Source organism: Brassica napus, chromosome C8 (assembly GCF_020379485.1).
Source record: "Brassica napus cultivar Da-Ae chromosome C8, Da-Ae, whole genome shotgun sequence".
In the NCBI taxonomy this organism is placed as follows: Eukaryota; Viridiplantae; Streptophyta; class Magnoliopsida; order Brassicales; family Brassicaceae; genus Brassica; species Brassica napus.
This window is the reverse complement of record NC_063451.1, coordinates 31,649,180-31,670,375: the sequence shown is the minus strand read 5'-3', so window position 1 is coordinate 31,670,375 and position 21,196 is coordinate 31,649,180. Positions and strand designations below refer to the sequence as shown.

The following is a 21,196-nucleotide window of genomic DNA, read 5'->3' as shown; positions in this document are numbered from 1 at the left end:
GTGTGAGTTGTTACCTGCTGGTACTACGAGAGTGGCAGTAGCAGATGGGAGTAAATTGGGGGTTAGTGCGAAGATCAACAACTTACAATGGAGCTTTCAACATAACTCTTTCACAGCCGACTTTATGGTTATTCCTTTGGGAGGGTGTGATATGGTTTTGAGAGTGCAATGGTTGGAGCAGTGGGGTCCTATTACTTGGGACTTTCAACAGTTGACGATGAAGTTTCGGAGGGGTAATAAGTTTGTGTTGCTCCATGGTCTTACTCAAGGTTCTGTACGAGAGTTGAGGGCACAAAAGCTTAATTTGGACAAGGATGATATCGTACAAGTTTCCATGATCATGGTCCAACAGAGTGATACTGAGTTTCAGATCAGCATTCATTCTTTGGATAGTAGTGACGACAACTCTCAGTATCCTCTTATTGTTGAGTTGCTGCACAATTATGCTGATATTTTTGAGGAGCCAACGACATTACCTCCGTTTAGAGCGAACTATAACCACAAGATTCCACTTTTGGAGGGTTCTAATCCGGTTAACCAGCGACCTTATCGTTATGCAGTACATCAGAAGAATGAGATTGATAAGATGGTGAAGGAATTATTGGGAGCGGGCACTATACAGTCCAGTTCTAGTTCTTATGCTTCTCCAGTGGTGTTGATTAAAAAGAAGGATGGGAGTTGACGTTTGTGTGTGGATTATAGAGGCCTCAATGGTATGACGGTTAAAGATCGATTTCCTATTCCGTTAATAGAGGATCTTATGGATGAGCTACCGTGTGCAAAGGTGTTTTCTAAGATCGATCTGCGAGCAGGGTATCATCAGGTGAGGATGGATCCATCTGACATCCACAAGACAGCCTTCAAAACTCACAGCGGTCATTTTGAGTATCTGGTTATGCCGTTTGGTTTGACAAACGCACCAGCGACATTCCAGAGCTTAATGAACACGGTGTTCAGTGAGTTGTTGCGGAAGTGTGTCCTTATATTTTTTGATGATATATTGATCTACAGCTCTTCTTTGGAGGAACATGTCGATCTTTGAGGAGTGTATCTGAGCTGATGAGAAGGAATCACTGTTTGCAAAGAGTAGTAAATGTGCGTTTGCTACAGACATGGTATAGTATTTGGGACATTTTATACAAGAGACGAGTGTAACGCCCCCGAACCGTTCTAGGCATAGGTCAAACCACCGGCCAACAATCAAACAAGAACATGACCGACGGCCGACCGTTTACCAAGGATCGGGAGCGCTACATGACGGGTTAACGGCCGATCCGGCCAAGGTAACGAAAAATGAATTCGTAACTAGGCCAGTCTGCCTGCTAACACGTCCCGTCAGACCAAAGCCTAAGGCTTCTCAACCCGTACCCCAATCTGTCGTTGTGTTAGCTTGGACAAGCTAATATCAGAAACAACAAGGCATTTACACAAAACATCGCTTTATTTATCTTATATAATATCTGGTTTTCAACACACAAAATATTACACAAGTAGTGGCATGCCAAGAAAGCGAAAATACATACTTATAGTCTGAAAGCGTCTTAAGCAAAAAGATGCAAATCTACACCAGCCTAGCCTCCCGCGACCTCTACAAGCTCGCTACTGGTCACCTGAAACAACAACGAGTGAGAAGTGAGTAATCTAGCATTACTCAGCGAGTTACAATCCCCAACTAACAAATACAACCCCTCGCTATCCCACCCCAAACAATCTAAAGCGAGAAGTTCACCTAACAACACAATTCAATAACAATAAACAATATCAGAAATACGAAGCGGTAAATGATAGCAAGATAACTAGCATTATGCTAATTACAAGCTCATCACCAAACTCAAACTCGACTTAAACCAGGGTTCAATAACCCGAAACACGATATATTAATATAACAAACTCGGGCCCTGGTGACGTTATGTTCCTCCTTCACTATCGGCAATATCCTATCTTCCTACCACGAAGGCCAAAAGAAGGAACTTTCAACCGACCGCGGCCCACAGTCCTTCGGGTCACCGCGCGACAGCCCACAGTCCTTCGGGTCACTGCCACATTACACCGTCGTGTAATCACTCAGCCATAGGCCATGACCCCGTCTATCTGAGTCTTCCCGATCCAGCAAATAAGGGGTTTCCTTGAACCCGCCGGGTACGAGGTCTGAAGGAACACCAACTCACCCCAATATGCCTAGCAATGTGGGTTACACAAATGCTGTCGGCTAATATATGATTATTACTAAACCCGGTAAAAATAACACAAGGTTTCTAGTATTAATCGCAAATTAACACAACCAATTATATTCCAGAATACCTAACTATCCACAACTTAGCGATATCATCTAAGCATTCCGCATTCGCTAACTAACCAATCAACCTAACCATTAGCATGCTACTACGGTTCTCAAACAATACAAGCATGCCATCAACTCAATTAACATAACCTCAATTATTCAAACCGTTACTCAGTTAGACCCGGCCTCCTGCCATGATCCAACTTCCAAGTAACGGGACCCTGCATGAAAACAACTCAGCAATCAATCGATTATAACTCACAGTTTTTGGTTGACCGTGGCCTTTACCCCAAACCCGACTTCTGCGATCCGAACCCTTTCCCGACCTTCACAAGTAGACCTTCTTCTTGACTGAACTCCACTTGAACTGGTCTCCACTAGAACTGATCTCTCTTCACTTGAAAAGAACCTTCTCCAAGTGCTGACTTAAAATCGGCAGAGTAACTGTTCTCGAAAACTGCCTAAATCGCTCGAAAACTATCGAAACTCGATCTTTCTTTCTTTGCTTTCTCTTTATGTTTTGAAGTAGGTTTGATGTGTTCTGGATGGTTTGAAATGAGAGGGGGTCGTGGCCTATTTATAGGAATCAGCAACCAATCAGGAACAAGCCGTGTGGCAGCCTGTGTGTCGCTTCGCATGGCTCCGGACGCATGCGCGGCGGCACCTCGTGCTCCACATGTCCTTCAGCATGGCCGTTCCACCTCGTGCTCCACATGGCTGGCTGCATGCCTCAGTCTCATGCAGGATGACACACCCCACGTCCAGATGGCCTGCTGCATGACTGAAGTGCATGCAGGTCGACACCCCATCTCACACATGGCTGGCCGTATGCTTCGGTCGCATGCATCGCAACACCTCGTGCTTCGCCGTTCCACCTCGTGCTCCACATGTCTACTTGCATGTACAGGTTGCATGTACTGCAACACTCCTGCTTCCCTTGACATATACACTGTCAAGAGCCTGCCACCACGTCCTGAACACATACACATCAAGCCACCTCGAGCTTCTCGGTCGATTCGGCCTATTTCGGCCTTTCCGGTGAATTTTCGTCCCGCGATCAATCCCAAATATTTTTTCTACGCCCATTCTGATGGCCTGAGTATTTTTAATAAACCCTACTGGGACTCTGATCTTGAGGAAAAATATTTACCGAGCTTTCGGGTTCTTCGAAAAATTTCATAATACCGAAATTAGGGTTTTTTCGCCCAATTTCCGGTCTTCCTGTTGTGCTTCAGAAAGTGTCATGCTTCAAACGTCCTTTGAGTAAATATACCACATTGTCTAACCATTGTCTAGTGGGATACTTGACTCATGGTTCAGACAAAAAACAATTTGATCGTCCGCGACTAGACCACCCAAAAGATACTCGACCATTCTTTTTTTTTTTTTTTTTTTTAATGGGTTTCTACATTCTCCCCCCCCCCTCCCTTAACAGAATTCATCCTCGAATTCTAAGGTTCTGAAGGGCCTCCTTCTTCCATCACAGCATCCTCTCGGAAGAACTCAGGGTGATCGGTTTTAAATCGCGCTTCATCTTCCCAAGTAACATGAATCCTGTTTTGTCTTCCCCAGAAAACTTGTACTTGAGCAATCTCACGATTCTTCAGCTTCCGAATACGCCGTTCTCCCAATCTGATTGGTCCTTCCGGATACGTAAGGTTTGTCCTCAACTCCTCTAGTCTCTCGGGTTCAACAGTACTTGGATCCCGTATATGTTTCCGAAGCATGGAAACATGAAATACAGGATGTAGACGCATATCCTCTGGCATATCCAAACGGTAAGCTACCTCACCAACTTTCCCGATGATCTTGTACGGACCAATGAACCTGACCGCAAGTTTCCCGAATTTGCCAAATCTGTCCATCCCTTTCTGTGCAGTAACTTTCAAATAGACCCAATCTCCTATCTCAAAAGTTACCTCTCTTCTTGACTGGTCTGCGTACTTCTTCTGACGGTCCTGAGCCTTATTCATGTTGGCCTGAATCGTCTCTAGTTTAATCATGGTCTCCTGAACGATAGGTGACCCAAACATTCTTCTTTCGTCCACTTCCGCCAGCACATAGGCGTTTTGCATGGCCTTCCGTATAATGCTTCATAAGGTGACATCCCTATGCTCGAATGATGACTTTTGTTATATGAGAACTCGACCAACGGTAAATGCTTCTCTTAAGTTCCTGCCCAATCGAGAATACACATCCGAAGCATGTCCTCGATGGTCCGAATGGTTCTCTCCGTTTGGCCATCTGTTTCTGGATGGAACGCCGTACTTCTGAATAGTTTAGTTCCCAAGGCTTCTTGCAGTGCTTCCCAAAATGATGCCGTGAACCTTGGATCGCGATCTGAGACGATGTCTAAGGGTACACCATGTAACTTCATAATTTGGTCGATGTACAGCTAGGCCAACACTTCAACTTTATCAGTGTCCCGCATAGGCAACAAGTGTGTAACCTTGGTTAACCTATCCACAATCACCCATATCGAGTTGTTCGATCTACCTGGAGCAGTGGGTAATCCAGTGATAAAATCCATGGAAATAGAGTCCCATTTCCATCGAGGTATCGGAAGACTCTGCAATAATCCTCCTGGAACTTGATGTTCGACCTTGACTTGTTGACAAGTTGCACACTGCGCGACCCATTGCGCTACTGATCTCTTCATTCCCGGCCAATGATAGTATCTTCTTATGTCTCGGTACATCTTCGAACTTCCAGGATGGATACTAAGTAAAGAATGGTGTGCAATCCTTAGTATCTCATCTCTCAGCCCTTGTCCTTTAGGAACCGTGATCCTCCCATTAATTAGCAAGGTTCCATCCTCCGCCAAGTAGTATCCAGCATTATTTGGCCCGGCTTGTCCTTTGAGTTCTTCAGCAATCTTCAGTAGCTTCCCATCCTTAATTTGTTCTTCTCGAATTCTCTGAATCAAGCTAGCCTGATTCACTGCTTGAAGTCCCAATGGCTCGCTCGCTCGCCCTTCCAAAACGACCAACTTCACTTGTTTCAACTCTTGGTTCAATAGCTCCACTTCTTTCTCCAAATCTGCGTCCAACTTTCTTCGACTTAAGGCGTCCGCAACAACATTCGCTTTACCAGGATGGTAGCGAATCCTTATATCGTAGTCTGCCACAAACTCCATCCACCTACGCTGGCGCAGGTTGAGATCTGGCTGAGTGAAGAGGTATTTAAGACTTTGATGGTCCGTGTATACCTCTACTTCTTCTCCATACAAGTAAGATCTCCAAATTCGCAAAGCGAACACCACGGCCGCTAACTCCAAGTCATGTGTACTGTAGTTATCCTCATGCTTCCGTAGTTGTCGTGAAGCATATGCAATGACTCGCCCATTTTGCATAAGAACACAACCTAACCCAACTCGTGAAGCATCCGTGTAAACCGTGTAAGGTTTGCCTTGCTCGGGCAAAGCTAACACAAGTGCGGTCGTGAGAGCTTCCTTCAACTTCTTGAATGCCTTCTCGGTTTCTTCCACCCATAAGAAAGGAACTCCTTTACCGGTAAGTTTAGTTAAAGGCTTTGCAATGGAGGAAAATTCCTAAACAAACTTCCGATAATAGCCCGCAAGTCCAAGAAAACTCCTTACTTCTGTCACAGTGGTAGGTCGAGGCCATTCTCGTATGGCTTGGACCTTTTCTGGATCAGCAGCCACGCCCTCTCCTGATACTATGTGACCCAGAAATCCTATCTCTCTCTTCCAAAACGAGCACTTGCTGAACTTGGCAAATAGCTTCTGATTCCGTAACCTCTCCATAACCAGTCTCAGATGCTCTTTGTGCTCCTCCTTACTTCTCGAGTACACCAGGATGTCATCAATGAAAATGATCACGAACTTGTCGAGGTAGTCGTGAAACACTTCATTCATCAAACGCATGAAAGCCGCAGCTGCGTTCGTGAGACCAAAGGGCATAACTACAAACTCGTACTGCCCATACCTCGTCCAAAACGCCGTCTTCATGATGTCTGACTTGGCAATAGGAATTTGGTGATACCCTGATGCCAAATCAATCTTCGAAAACCAACTAGCTCCCTTTAGTTGATCTAACAACTCGTCTATCCTCGGAAGAGGATACTTATCTTTTGTCGTGATGTTGTTGATACCACGATAATCGATACACAACCTCATGCTTCCGTCCTTTTTCTTCACAAATAGCACAGGAGCTCCCCAAGGTGAAGAGCTCGACCGAATGAATCCCTTTTCCAATAGATCTTCCAATTGCTTCTTTAATTCAGCCAACTCCGCAGGTGCCATCTGATATGGTGCCTTAGCTATAGGTTTTGCTTCAGGCTCCAAATTGATCGTAAAGGGATTACTCCGAGGTGGAGGTAATTCCTTTAGTGGTGCAAAGATATCTTCGAACTCTTGGACCATTTCTATGTCTTCGACCTTAACTTTATCATTAGTGGCTCCTCCACTAACCGATAAGGTCACCAAATATACTTCCCCATCTTGAAACAAATCTTGTACTCTCATTGCTGCTACCAAAGACACGGTCATACTAGGACTGATTCCATAGTACACCATCTCTGGTCGTTTACCTCTGCCAAACAACAACCTTCCCTTTCCACAGTCGATCTGAACTCTGTAGCTCGATAACCAATCCATTCCAAGGATTACTTCGTACCCTTCCAAAGGCACGACTAACAAATCTGCCACAAACTCTTTGCCTTGAATGACCAATGGAACATTCTTGATACACTGATCTGCTTGAAGGGTTCGGTCTGCGGGGGTCAAGACGGCCACGTTTATCCTGTCAACCACAAAACAATCCCAAAACCGGGCAGCTACTTCAGGGGTCACAAAACTATGTGTTGCCCCCGAGTCGAACAATACATGTGTTGGTTTACCAGCAACATGTATGGTTCCTGCCACAGTAACCCAATCAACAATATCTCAATCACAAAAACTAATCAAAATTCGCACAACCATCAATCATCAATCCAAAATTTCTAAACGCGCAACCTAGCGATCAAGCAAATCTATACCTAATCAGCATACTAACTAGATTCCAGCAACTAAATTTCCATTCAATAAAAAGAGGAGGTTAAGCACCCACAATACCTATGATGGGACCGCTTGACGGTCCTGCATTGTCTGGGTTTTCTACACCTAAGGCATAAACTCTACCTCCTAGGTTTTGCTTCTTTGGTGCTGGGTCAATAGCTGGACGGCTAGGAGGAGCTCGGATTGCGAGAGGGGTCGCATGGATTGGCTTGTTTGGACATGACGATGCATAGTGGCCCTTCCTTCCACAGAAGAAACAAGTAACATATTCCATCCTCATCGATGGATAACCCTGCTGGTTACTCCGTTGGTTATTCCACTGGTTTATGGGACAAAACCTTGAAATATGTCCCGGCTGATCACATGTGTAACATACCCCAGTGTTACCACGATTGTTGGCTTGGCCTCCAAATCCTCGCCCTTTTCCTTTGTAAGATCTTGGACCCTTGTTGAAATTTGGCCTTTCTCCTTGGCTAAACTTGGTGTGTCCACCAGAATGTTGTATAATCTTCCTTTCCGCCTCTAACACAGTCTCAACATTAATAGCTTTTTCCACCAGATCCAATAAGCTGCTAAAGTTGCTTCCAGCTAAACGACTTCCAAGCTCCGGCTTCAATCCGTACATAAAGTTACAGATCATAGTTGCTTCATCTTCACGCCCATCAAAAACATGTCGCCTCAACCTTGTGAACTCAGATTCGTAACTCCTCACTGGCCTATCTCCTTGAACAAGGTTCATGAATTGGCGCTCCAACCGATGCTTTGCTTCTGGAGGAAAATACTTCCTCTCAAACTCTCCCTTGAACGATCCCCATGATGTGATGGTGTGTCCATGCTGCCTGTCTATACTATCCCACCATCCTGTTGCGTCGCCTTCCAAATAGTACACTGCGATCTTCTTCTGATACTCCTCCGGACACTCCATAGCCTCAAAGTTCTTGTCCATCATAGTAATCCACTTGCCGGCTTCAATAGGATCGGATCCTCCTTTGAACTTGTAGGATCCAATGTTCTTCATGGTAGATAATAGCTTGGAAACTTCAGGGGGTTGAGTACGCCTGCCTTGGTTACCAAGTGCCTCGGTCATCACGTCATGTAAAAGCTTCAGGGTGTTTTCCGCTCCTTGATCTTGTGGTCCTTCAGTGGCACGGTTCTGATCTGGCCTTGGGTGTGATTGAACGGATTGATCATGTTGATGTCTCCGGTCCCAATTACGACTTGGGCCAATACTCTCCAAACTGTCTTCCCTCACTCTAGTCCTGTTACCGTACACAGGAAAAGATCTTGTTCTCTGCAGATCCTATCGTGTCCAAACATCTCACTGATGTCATTTCCATCCTCCTGATCTGATCTGTAACCCAATCCTCCGCATGTCCAATCCATACCCTCTCCCCATATCCGACCTCGTCCATCATCACCTGTCCCGCGATTAGCCATCTGCATACAATCAAAAGGGTAAGTCATATTCCTACTACGGGAAGCGGCTGGTTTCCTAATCATCTTTTTGCGACTCCTTTGCCTCGATAAAATCATTAAAAAGCACTTGTGTCACGCATGGACGAAACCATGCTCTGGTACCACCTCTGTAACGCCCCCGAACCGTTCTAGGCATAGGTCAAACCACCGGCCAACAATCAAACAAGAACATGACCGACGGTCGACCGTTTACCAAGGATCGGGAGCGCTACATGACGGGTTAACGGCCGATCCGGCCAAGGTCACGAAAAGTACAATTCGTAACTAGGCCAGTCTGCCTGCTAACACGTCCCGTCAGACCAAAGCCTAAGGCTTCTCAACCCGTACCCCAATCTGACGTTGTGTTAGCTTGGACAAGCTAATATCAGAAACAACAAGGCATTTACACAAAACATCGCTTTATTTATCTTATATAATATCTGGTTTTCAACACACAAAATATTACACATGTAGTAGCATACCAAGAAAGCGAAAATACATACTTATAGTCTGAAAGCGTCTTAAGCAAAAAGATGCAAATCTACACCAGCCAGCCTAGCCTCCCGCGACCTCTACAAGCTCGCTACTGGTCACCTGAAACAACAACGAGTGAGAAGTGAGTAATCTAGCATTACTCAGCGAGTTACAATCCACAACTAACAAATACAACCCCTCGCTATCCCACCCCAAACAATCTAAAGCGAGAAGTTCACCTAACAACACAATTCAATAACAATAAGCAATATCAGAAATACGCAGCGGTAAACGATAGCAAGATAACTAGCATTATGCTAATTACAAGCTCATCACCAAACTCAAACTTGACTTAAACCAGGGTTCAATAACCCGAAACACGATATAATATAACAAACTCGGGCCCTGGTGACGTTATGTTCCTCCCTCACTATCAGCAATATCCTATCTTCCTACCATGAAGGCCAAAAGAAGGAACTTTCAACCGACCGCGGTCCACAGTCCTTCGGGTCACCGAGCGACAGCCCACAGTCCTTCGGGTCACCGAGCGACAGCCCACAGTCCTTCGGGTCACTGCCACATTACACCGTCGTGTAATCACTCAGCCATAGGCCATGACCCCGTCTATCTGAGTCTTCCCGATCCAGCGAATAAGGGGTTTCCTTGAACCCGCCGGGTACGAGGCCTGAAGGAACACTAACTCACCCCAATATGCCTAGCAATGTGGGTTACACAAATGCTGTCGGCTAATATATGATTATTACTAAACCCGGTAAAAATAACACAAGGTTCCTAGTATTAATCGCAAATTAACACAACCAATCATATTCCAGAATACCTAACTATCCACAACTTAGCGATATCATCTAAGCATTTCGCATTCGCTAACTAACCAATCAACCTAACCATTAGCATGCTACTACGGTTCTCAAACAATAACAAGCATGCCATCAACTCAATCAACATAACCTCAATTATTCAAACCGTTACTCAGTTAGACCCGGCCTCCTGCCATGATCCAACTTCCAAGTAACGGGACCCTGCATGAAAACAACTCAGCAATCAATCGATTATAACTCACAGTTTTTGGTTGACCGTGGCCTTGACCTCAAACCCGACTTCTGCGATCCGAACCCTTTCCCGACCTTCACAAGTAGACCCTCTTCTTGACTGAACTCCACTTGAACTGGTCTCCACTAGAACTGATCTCTCTTCACTTGAAAAGAACCTTCTCCAAGTGCTGACTTAAAATCGGCAGAGTAACTGTTCTCGAAAACTGCCTAAATCGCTCGAAAACTATCAAAACTCGATCTTTCTTTCTTTGCTTTCTCTTTATGTTTTGAAGTAGGTTTGATGTGTTCTGGATGGTTTGAAATGAGAGGGGGTCGTGGCCTATTTATAGGAATCAGCAACCAATCAGGAACAAGCCGTGTGGCAGCCCGTGTGTCACTTCGCATGGCTCCGGACGCATGCGCGGCGGCACCTCGTGCTCCACATGTCCTTCAGCATGGCCTGCTCACATGCAAGCTGACACCACGACCTCTACCTGTCTGAATGCATGGCCTTCTCCCATGCAAGCTGACACCACGTCCTCCACATGTCTGGCCGCATGGCCCGGTCGCATGGCCCGGTCGCATGCATCGCGACACCTCGTGCTTGGCCGTTCCACCTCGTGCTCCACAAGGCTGGCTGCATGCCTCAGTCTCATGCAGGATGACACACCCCACGTCCAGATGACCTGCTGCATGACTGAAGTGCATGCAGGTCGACACCCCATCTCACACATGGCTGGCCGCATGCTTCGGTTGCATGCATCGCAACACCTCGTGCTTGGCCGTTCCACCTCGTGCTCCACATGTCTACTTGCATGTACAGGTTGCATGTACTGCAACACCTCCTGCTTCCCTTGACACATACACTGTTAAGAGCCTGCCACCACGTCCTGAACACATACACATCAAGCCACCTCGAGCTTCTCGGTCGATTCGGCCTATTTCGGCCTTTCCGGTGAATTTTCGTCCCGCGATCAATCCCAAATATTTTTTCTACGCCCATTCTGATGGCCTGAGTATTTTTAATAAACCCTACTGGGACTCTGATCGTGAGGAAAAATATTTACCGAGCTTTCGGGTTCTTCGAAAAATTTCATAATACCGAAATTAGGGTTTTTCGCCTAATTTCCAGTCTTCCTGTTGTGCTTCCAAAAGTGTCATGCTTCAAACGTACTTTGATTAAATATACCACATTGTCTAACCATTTTCTAGTGGGATACTTGACTCATGGTTCAGACAAAAAACAATTTGATCGTCCGCGACTAGACCACCCAAAAGATACTCGACCATTCTCTTTTTTTTTTAATGGGTTTCTACAACGAGGGTTTCAACGGATCCTCAGAAGATTAAAGCCATTTTGGAATGGCCGACTCCATCAACATTGAAGGCGGTGAGAGGATTTTTGGGTTTAGTAGGGTACTATAGAAGATTTGTGAAGAGCTTTGGTACGATAGCTCGCTCTATAACAGTTTTAGCGAAGAAAAATTCTTTTGAGTGGTCTGGAGAAGCGGAGACAGCTTTTGGTACTTTGAAGAAAGCTTTGTGTGAAGCGCCAATGTTGGCTTTACCACGATTCGAGAAACCTTTTGTCGTGGAAACTGATGCTTGTGGTCAGGGAATAGGGGCTGTGTTGATGCAAGAGGGTTATCCTGTAGCGTAAATTAGTCATCATTTGAAGGGCAAGCAGCTCCACCTTTTTATCTATGAGAAGGAGCTACTTGCAGTGGTGTTTGCAGTGCAAAAATGGCGCCATTACCTATTGCCTAATCACTTTGTTATCAAGACTGATCAGAAGAGTCTAAAGTATTTGTTAGAACAGCGTTTGAACACACCCATTCAACAACAATGGTTACCGAAGCTGTTGGAGTTTGATTATGAGAGTCGGTATCGTCAAAGCAAGGAGAATGTCGTGGCAAATGCTTTATCACGAGTTGAAGGAGCGGAGGTATTACATATGGCATTGTCTGTTCTAGAGTGTGACTTGATGCAGCAGATAAAGCAGGCCTATGAAACAGATGAAGCAGTAAAGGAGTTAATTGAAGAGTTGAAGTCTAAACCATTTTTGAAGAAACACTTTTCTTGGTCACATAATATCTTAAAGAGGAAAAGCAAGATTGTGGTACCAATGGATACGGTGATCAGGAACAAGATTCTTCAGTTGTTGCATTGTTCAGGTGTGGGAGGTCATTCTGGTAGAGATGTTACTCATCAAAGAGTTAAAAACATTTTTTACTGGAAGGGTATGATTAAGGATATACAGCAGTACATACGGAGTTGCAGCGTTTGTCAGCAATGCAAGTATGACACTTCTGCCTATCCTGGTTTATTGAATCCATTGCCTATTCCAGATTCAATATGGTCAGATATTTCTATGGATTTTATCGATGGACTTCCTCTGTCTTTCGGTAAATCAATGATTTTTGTGGTAGTTGATAGGTTGAGTAAAGCTGCTCATTTCATGGATCTTTCTCATCCCTATTCTGCTTCCTCGGTGGCTCAGGCTTTTCTGGACAACGTCTTTAAGCTTCACGGGTTTCCTCAGTCCATTACCAGTGATCGTGATGCAGTTTTCTTAAGCGACTTTTGGAGGGAGTTGTTCAGTCTACCGGGAGTGGCTTTGAATATGTCTAGTGCTTACCACCCGCAGAGCGATAGGCAGACAGAGGTGGTGAACAGGTGTCTGGAGACATATTTGCGGTGTATGAGTAGTGACATGCCTAAGATGTGGAGTAAGTGGCTACCTCTTGCAGAATATTGGTATAATACCAATTTTCACACAGCTATTCAGACTACCCCTTTTGAAGCTGTCTATGGTCGTCCACCACCACAGCACTTGCCTTACTTACAGGAAGAATCGAAGGTGGCAGTGGTTGATCAGGGGTTGTGTTACAGAAAAGACATGTTGCTGATGTTTAAGTTTCATTTATCACGAGCTCAGCATCGGATCAAGCAGTTTGCCGATCAACACAGAACTGACCGTAGCTTTGAATTGGGAGATTACGTTTATGTAAAGCTACAACCATATCGTCAACGTTCTGTGGTGGTCGCTCTAATCAGAAGTTGGCTCCTAAGTACTTTGGTCCCTATAAGGTTGTGGACAGATGTGGGAGTGTCGCATATAAGTTGGAGCTACCTGGTGGGTCTCAAATCCACCCTGTTTTTCATGTCTCTCAGTTGAAAGAGGCTATGAGAAATGTGGAGACTACTACGGTTTTGCCTTCTGTTATTTCTGATGTGTTGATCAAGGAACCGGAACGCATTTTTGAGAGGAAGATGGTCAAGAGGCAAGGGCGAGCTGCGACAAAGGTCTTGATCAAATGGCTTAACCAACCGGAGGATAGGCAACATGGGAGTTCTTGTTTGATGTGGAGAAGAGGTTCCCTGCTTTTAAACCTTGAGGTCAAGGTTTTGGGGAATGGGAAGATTTGATATAGTAAAAGAAGTATAGAAGCCACGTCAGAAGAAGGAAGAAAAGATATCAAATATATAGGTCACTTGACAATTAATCTTTTCATTATTCAAAATTGTAAAAGTTTGTTACAAACTATCTTCTCTCTTATCTCTCTCTGTGTTACGATATCTCATCTTTGTTTATTTCCATTGCTGGAGGATCATCACTGTGAGTAGGAATTGGTGTTTAGAACATTGGATTCCTGATTTGGATTTATAATACGAAAGTGACGTTTATCTCTTATCATCCTCCTCCGGAGATCCTCTCGTTTTTCCGACGACATGACTCGGATGCGGCGTATGGAGATCGCCGCCGCCGATTCACTCTACAAGGCGAAGCTGATCCGGGGATTTGATGATGTAGATGGAATGGGAACGGCTACATGGAGGTCGGGTAAGTCTCCAGCCTATTTCAAACGTGGAGACTATGTTCTTGTCTTGAAGGTGAGAGACTGAATTGTTTAATGTCATGATCTTGAGTGTTAGCAATGTTGTTGCTTCCATTGAAGTTTGATGTGGTTGCCTTGAGCATCGTAGACTAATTGAGTGAGAAAGCACGGACCTTTATGTGATATTTGTATTTGTTTATGCGTTTGGATTATGAGAACTACCAATGACATTGTCTCCAAAGTCTGTATATTTATTGTTTAGTGTGGTTTTAGTTTTAACCAATAGTATTGTATCCTTTGGTGGGAGTGTGTGACCTTAAAGCTAAATAGTGAGCAATCTTATGGTTTTGTGTAGGTGGATGCAAGTTCTCCAAGGAGTTATCCAAAGTCATTGCATATGTCTATGAGTCTTGCTCCATCTGCATCCGATCCTACAAGCACTAGAAAGTCGTTGATTATGGAGCGAATGGGAGATAAATACATTGTGAAACGTGCTTTTAAAACATTTCAAAAGAGTTATGACTTCACAAAGTTGTGTCAACGAGCAGCTAAAGCAGGTATATTAGTATTCAATAGGGCTGGACATTTTATTTGTTAAATTTGATTCGATTCGTTATTCGTCTCGATTCGATCCGAAATTTTCGGATATCCCTAAACTTTCGAAGCAAAGCAAATACTAAAAATCAATATCCGTTAAAATCGAAACAAATCACAAATATCAAAATTTTGGGAAGCGGCTATCCGCTCCGATCCGGAAATATATAAATATATATACATCTTGAATATACTTAATGTTTTAAATGTATAAGTTTATATAATTATTATTATAACATATGATTTGACAAATTCTATTCGCATTATTGCTTATATAAAAGTATTGCATAAAAAAGAAGAGAAAAAATTTATAAAAAAATTATAAAATTTTTCTTAATTTTTGTGTTATTATAATTGTTAACTAAGTTTAAAATTTACAAAAATATGTAGTTTCACTATTTCTTTTAGTTTTTATTTTGTATATCATGCAAAAAATATATTAAAAAATAATTTTGTATTAATTTTTTAAGATTATTTGTATTAATCAAAGCGGATGAGATATCTGTAAGTATTCGTAAATATCCGCAAATATCTATTTATTTTTCGGATATCCGTTTTTCCAGATATCCATATTTTTCCGAAGCAAAGCAAATCGAAAAATTAGATATCCGTAACATACGAAGCAAATCACAAATACCTTCAAAAACCCGGATATCCGATCCGTGTCCAGCCCTAGTATTCAATTTGTGTTTTGGTTTTCACCGATCGTGAAAGATTATATTCACTGATCAGCTACTCGTAAACCAGAATCCTGGGAAGGCAACTAGTATTCTGTCACGTCAGAAGGAAAATGGCAGGTACATATATGTTCATGTAACTTGCAGTTGCTTGCTTGTTTGTACTGAAACTCATCATCATCTCATGTTCGAGTCTTGAAGTTCTGTTCTTGTCCTAAACATCAGACCTACAAAATCAAGTCACCTGGAGAAGAGAAGAAGTGGTTCTAGTACTATTCGTTCTTCATCTTATGGACTCAAAAGAAACAACACCGCTGAGAACAAACAAACAAAAGGAGGTAATATCTCTCTCTCTCTCTCTCTCTCATGACCAAACCAAACCAAACCAAACATGTAGGTAATGTGTGTGAACTCTTGCTTATGTTTTTTTCACGTTGCTCAGCTTTTCAAATCTAGTGCAACATCTGTAGAGAAGACACGCTTGCTGAAAAACTCGAAGGTTTACAAAGCCTTTTACTTTTTAAACCTAAGAAGATATATTCTGGTCTTAGTTATTTTCCGGTTTTAGCAGGCCCGGAGGGACTCTCTTAATCCGAAAGCAAAACCCATGCAAAGTTCTCTTCCAGTACGTACTTTTCCAAAAGGCTCTTCAGAAAAGGTGTTATGATTAGTTTCATCCGTCCCGCTTTTGTTGTAATCTTTGTCCACCAATGTTGTTACATTAGTCTTGAGTTGAAGAGCCAATGATCTTTTTGTTTATATAGAGAAGTCACTAGTTACCTCAGTGTTTAACATCCCTCAGGGGATGATTAATAGTTATAATTTACATTCCTGTGTATGTGTATGTGTATAAACTACGAGGACTTGTTGCAAGTCCTGCAGTTTCTTTCACAGATGAGACAAGAGTTACCATCTTGGGTTTGAACATCTTATATGTCTTGAAAGACATAACGATTCCATAAAGGTGAACGAAGCAAGAGAACTAGGTGGTTGGTTTATATGGTCAATACCAAAACGATTCTATTATATACAGACCTGACCAATGGCTTAAAAGTGTGTTATTAAAGTCGATCGGTGAATATAATGAAATTTTGAGAAAAGAAAGGTTACAAAGGGCATGCTGAAAAATTAAAATAGATATGATAGGTAATACAAGGATCTAGTTTCTTAAACTTGCAAACAAATGAATAATAATCACAGAAATATAAACTAAGCACGTGTGTGTGCCTTAGGATTAGGAACGAATATTGTTGGAAGAGCTTGGAGGCTGAGCTGTACTTGAACTGTCACATCGGTAGCGGGAGGTGCATGGTACTTGTGATCTTTTAAGGGCTGTAAACAATTATGATAAGAAAACATATGATTGCCTACGGTCATAATCCAATATAATTCAGTATAAACCCACTATTTTCGATCAATTTGCTAATATTTATAAATATATTAAAGTCATAATCATTTTGTCTATATTTTTAGTATAATAAGAACATTTAGTGGTATCGGTACCTCCGTAACTTATGCGTGACTGCAACTGATCAGGACGAGTTTTGGACGGTTTATGTTGAATGTTTTTCTGTCCGGAGTGCCGTGACGTGCTCCCCGGCGTTGCAATTTTAGAATTGGCGTGCCCACTTCCTTCCAAGTTCCTCCTCATGGTCATCGTCTCTTTTGTTCCACCTACATTACACATGACATATAGAGCGCCAAGTCAATGGCACGTTGGATGATAATTTGTCTCTAAGCTATATATGAAGTTATGAATTAACTAATAGAGTAAACAGAAAATGATTCAAAACTAGTCTATTATCTTATAGAGGTATAGACTCACTTAATTTACGGTGTTCCATATGAGCATCAACAAAAAGTGAAGGCATGATAAAAAGAAGGAAGAAAATGATGGACGAGAGTACAGAAGCCGCCATCTTAATACCGGTGAGTGATGATCACTTTGGTTACATTTCAAGCATTTATATAGATTAGAGAAGAGAGGAATGGGGTTGACGCTATGGACGACTTGTGTTCTGTTTGTCTTAGCTTGACAAGTCTTATGGTTGACTCGGTCAAATGGTTTGCATTGTGTTACTCATTGCCTCAGAGCACCTTTAATGGGTAGAACTCCACTTTCGATATGTAGTCTATAAGAATATCAACAACGCGGGTTATTAAAGCTGCCTCTTAAAAGAAAATAATTTAAAATCATACGGGTCCCATCATTATTCTTAGGGTTGCCTCTTCTATCTCTTGCGTAAGAGGCGAGTTTGGGAGAGTTTTGCCACTTTTTGCAGGGTTCACTGACACGTGGTGGCCCACGATTAGTTTGTTTTTAATTTTAATTTTTTTTTAAATCAGACAAAATAATTGTTGATGCCCTAAGAGCATGATTAAGAACCGGTTCTTAGCTTTTTTAGTTAAAAGTTAAGAGACATGTTCTTATATTCCGCTAAGAACCTCATTCTAAAAATCATCCATTAATCATGCTCTAAAATACTATTATTATCTTAGTGTTTTTTTTATTTAAATAATGACAATTTGATTTTAACAAAAGTTGAATACGGTATGTTAAAAGTCCTTTTTAGATATTTCTTTTCACATGTTCTTTTCTTTTTCTTTATTTTTTTTAATATTACTTTTTAAGGAAAATTATTTTTTTAGACCAAAAAATGGTAACTATGTCTCTTTAGATTGATCTCATATATTTTATGTCACATTAGGTTAGTTATTTTTAAAATGGCAATAATGCCTTTAGTTTCCATTATAAATTCGAAATTACAATTAACAAAACAATTGTTGAATATTAAAATATAATAAATAATTAAAATAAAAGAAACCATTTAAAATCCTCAAATCAGAAAAAAAAAACTAAATGTTGAAGGTGCTCGATCTAGTGGGACCGATCGATCCGTTATCATTCGTCGATCTGCCTGGTCGTTCCTGATCAATGGAATATAAAAAATGGCGTGAGAAGAAGGTTTACTACGATTTTTTTATTTTTATTTTTCTGAAAAAAATCGGAAAATAAAAAAAATCTTTTGGGGAGAAATTTTCTTTTTTTCATTTTGGTGCTCTTCTTGTTCGCTAAAGGATCATATATGTTTTGTTATCTAACCATGACGATAAACACAAAGCGTTGTATAAGACAGTACACAAAGCGTTGTTTTGTGATTAGTAATGGGCTAGGCTGTCAAAGCCCAAATACGTTTTTTTCTTCGTCCACAACTTGTTGGCGTTGAAGTTAACCGATGACTTGAGAAGATTGTGGTCCCCCGCACGTTCAAAGACGATGGTTTTTTAATTAATTCGATGAATAATAAAGAAGCAAACTGTCGTGTTACTAGTTAGTTAGTATAGTACTCCCTCTGTTTTTGAAATGCCGGTAGTTTTAACGAAAAAAGTTTGTTTTAGTTTACATATTTTAATACATTTTTTTTATTTATTCTATATTGTGTAACCAATAAAATAATGTTAGGTTTTTTTATAATTGGTTGAATTAATTGATTAAATAATATATATTTTTTAAAAATAACAACTTTCTAAATATTTGTGGTTTTAAACGAAACTATTTACAATTAGAAACGGAATAGTATAAGTAGTAGCACAGTGTTTATTTTTGTCTATGATCTCTATCTTGATCGCCTTAAAGAAGTTATCACTTCCACACTTGTACTACTACTTTTAATAACTGGTCCCACCGACTTTTTTGTCTTCATTTTATGATCTGAGTCTGATCTCCTCCTCTTCTTCTTCTTCTTCTTATTTTTGCTTTTCATCTTTCTCTGTCTTCCACTTGCTAAATCTGCATTTAATACCTGGAAGGTCTTCCTGTTTCTCGTCAAAGTCTACATTGGTGTTTTACTTTTAGACAAAACCGTGTTTCAACTTTTGTGTGTTGTGTGTGTCCACCCGAAGCAGAAATCTAAACTCTGAAAAAGGTGGATCATCATTTGTTTGTTGGTTATCTTCACTTATTTTTTCTGGTAAAATTTGCGGTAGATCCTCATTTGTCTTTCTCTTTAGATTCTCTCTCCTTCAAAAGTGTTCAATCATTGAAGAAGATTTTTTGAGGGTCTTTCCTTTTTAACTTCAATTATTTGAATGCTTTATCCATTTTAAAGTACACTTCCCGACAAGAATCAGAGTTTGCTTACAATTAAAGGGTTTGTCTTGTGTTAAAAACACTTACAAAAGGGAAAGTAGCAATTAGATCCTTCTTTAATTAAGATGGAAATGGCTTATGGTTGATACAAATTTTGTGGATTTTGTTTGTGAATTTTAAGGTGTTCTTCTGCTGAGCATTAATGGGGGAGATGCAAGTTAGTGTTGCCACTATTGACGATAAGGTACTATTGCCTTTGACTGTTCTTTTGTAGAGATCTTCCAAGTTCTTGAAAACATGGTCTTTTTGATGGAGGGGTCTTGATTATGCGTCCATAAGGGGTTTTATGGTTTGATGGAAGATAAACCGGTGGCTTCATCGAACCCGAGCCTGCAAGTGTCTGTTTCATTTGGTAGGTTTGAGAATGATATACTGTTATGGGAGAAGTTCTCTGCTTTCTCTCCAAACAAGTACTTGGAGGAAGTTGGTAACTTTGCTACTCCAGGGTCTGTAGCTCAAAAGAAAGCCTATTTCGAAGCTCATTACAAGAAGATCGCTGAGAAGAAAGCTGAGATCTTTGATCATGAGAAACAAATGGAAAAGAATGCTTCTTTTAGATCGGTCGTTACAAATTAGGGGAGCATGGAAGGCGAAATTGATGAAGAATGTAATGGGCAGTTCACTTGTGAAGAAGATAAGCATGTGACTGATATTGCTAGTGAGGTGAAGGAGGTTAATGAAGAAACTATCATTGTCAAGGAATGTCAAAGCTCGGTTGATCAGATGAAGGAAGAAGTTGACAACAGTCTGGATAGTCCTAAGCTGGAGATAGTAGAAGAGGTTGCCCTCATGGAGGAGAAACCAGAAGAGGTTTTACAAATTGGAGAGAAAGTTCTATCAAATGAAACGCCAATGACGGAGATGGAAATAGAGAAACCCTCAAAGCTAACCAAGAAGGATGTTAATGTGGTGATCAACCGTACAAGAAACTCTCCTATGGTAAGCATTCTTGTGGTTCTTGAGATATGTTGAAACAGAGAGCTTAGTTCATGTGTCTTCATTACTCTACAGCCTGATCAGGTGAGGACAAAACAGACAACTAACAAGATTGCAACAACACTACAAGAAAACATGGGGATTCTGATGGCCGAAATCGTCGGAAATTCGTCGGAATAGACCGATTCCGACGAATTTCCGACGAACCTGTCCGTCGGTATCGTTTCGTCGGAAAAAAAAAATTTCGTCAGAACTTCCGACGACTTTCTGACGAATACCGAGAAACGTCATTCTGACGAACTTCCGACGATATTACGATGCGGACACACGAGACCAGAGTTCATCGGAAAAACTATGTACCGACGGAGAGCGTTCCTCGGACAATTCCGACGTAGCGTGTTCCTCGGTGTATTCCGACGAACTATAGGCGTCGGTATATACCGACGGACAATGGTCGTCGGAAAGTACCGACGGACAATGGTCGTCGGAAAGTACCGACGGACAATGTTCGTCGGAAAGTACCGACGGACAATGTTCGTCGGAAAGTACCGACGGACAATGTTCGTCGGAAAGTACCGACGGACAATGTTCGTCGGAAAGTACCGACGGACAATGCTCGTCGGAATATACCGACGAACATTGTCCTTCGGTATATTCCGACGAAATGTGGTTCGTCGGTACTTTCCGACGGATATATGTCCGTCGGTATATTCCGACGACC

The 21,196-nt window shown here is 41.9% G+C and overlaps 3 protein-coding genes across 5 annotated transcripts; 1 reads left to right on the top strand and 2 right to left on the bottom strand.

The window, feature by feature from the left end:
* Positions 1 to 3,732: 3,732 nt before the first annotated feature.
* LOC106359275 lies at positions 3,733 to 4,356 on the bottom strand. Its single transcript, XM_013799000.2, has one exon. It carries the CDS (start codon positions 4,354 to 4,356, stop codon positions 3,733 to 3,735), a length of 624 nt encoding a protein of 207 aa, XP_013654454.2.
* Positions 4,357 to 16,432: 12,076 nt separating this feature from the next.
* On the bottom strand, positions 16,433 to 17,474 carry LOC111212344. Its single transcript, XM_022713862.2, has 3 exons — positions 17,215 to 17,474; positions 16,893 to 17,063; positions 16,433 to 16,721 (listed from the first exon to the last, which is right to left on the bottom strand). The coding sequence occupies exons 1-3, from the start codon at positions 17,306 to 17,308 to the stop codon at positions 16,624 to 16,626; spliced, it is 363 nt and encodes a 120-aa protein (XP_022569583.1). The 5' UTR covers positions 17,309 to 17,474; the 3' UTR covers positions 16,433 to 16,623.
* A 1,514-nt stretch (positions 17,475 to 18,988) lies between these two features.
* Positions 18,989 to 20,754, top strand: LOC111212345. 3 transcript variants are annotated; one of them, XM_048765491.1, is made up of 3 exons: positions 18,989 to 19,315; positions 19,661 to 20,478; positions 20,551 to 20,754. In XM_048765491.1, the coding sequence occupies exons 2-3, from the start codon at positions 20,122 to 20,124 to the stop codon at positions 20,653 to 20,655; spliced, it is 462 nt and encodes a 153-aa protein (XP_048621448.1). In that variant the 5' UTR covers positions 18,989 to 19,315; positions 19,661 to 20,121; the 3' UTR covers positions 20,656 to 20,754. The 3 variants fall into 3 exon arrangements, with proteins under 3 accessions (XP_048621448.1, XP_048621449.1, XP_048621447.1); XM_048765492.1 differs by having other exon boundaries at positions 18,989 to 19,360; XM_048765490.1 differs by having other exon boundaries at positions 18,989 to 20,478.
* Positions 20,755 to 21,196: the final 442 nt, after the last annotated feature.

Bases quoted from the DNA above. Each gene is read 5' to 3' on its own strand.
- LOC106359275 (XM_013799000.2), bottom strand. From the start codon at position 4,356: ATGCAAAACGCCTATGTGCTGGCGGAAGTGGACGAAAGAAGAATGTTT.
- LOC111212344 (XM_022713862.2), bottom strand. From the start codon at position 17,308: ATGGCGGCTTCTGTACTCTCGTCCATCATTTTCTTCCTTCTTTTTATC. The intron at 17,064-17,214 runs GTGAGTCTATAC...TGTGTAATGTAG, and splicing joins TATGGAACACCGTAAATTAA to GTGGAACAAAAGAGACGATG. The intron at 16,722-16,892 runs GTACCGATACCA...AATTGTTTACAG, and splicing joins GTCACGCATAAGTTACGGAG to CCCTTAAAAGATCACAAGTA.
- LOC111212345 (XM_048765491.1), top strand. From the start codon at position 20,122: ATGGAAGGCGAAATTGATGAAGAATGTAATGGGCAGTTCACTTGTGAA. The intron at 20,479-20,550 runs GTAAGCATTCTT...ATTACTCTACAG, and splicing joins GTACAAGAAACTCTCCTATG to CCTGATCAGGTGAGGACAAA.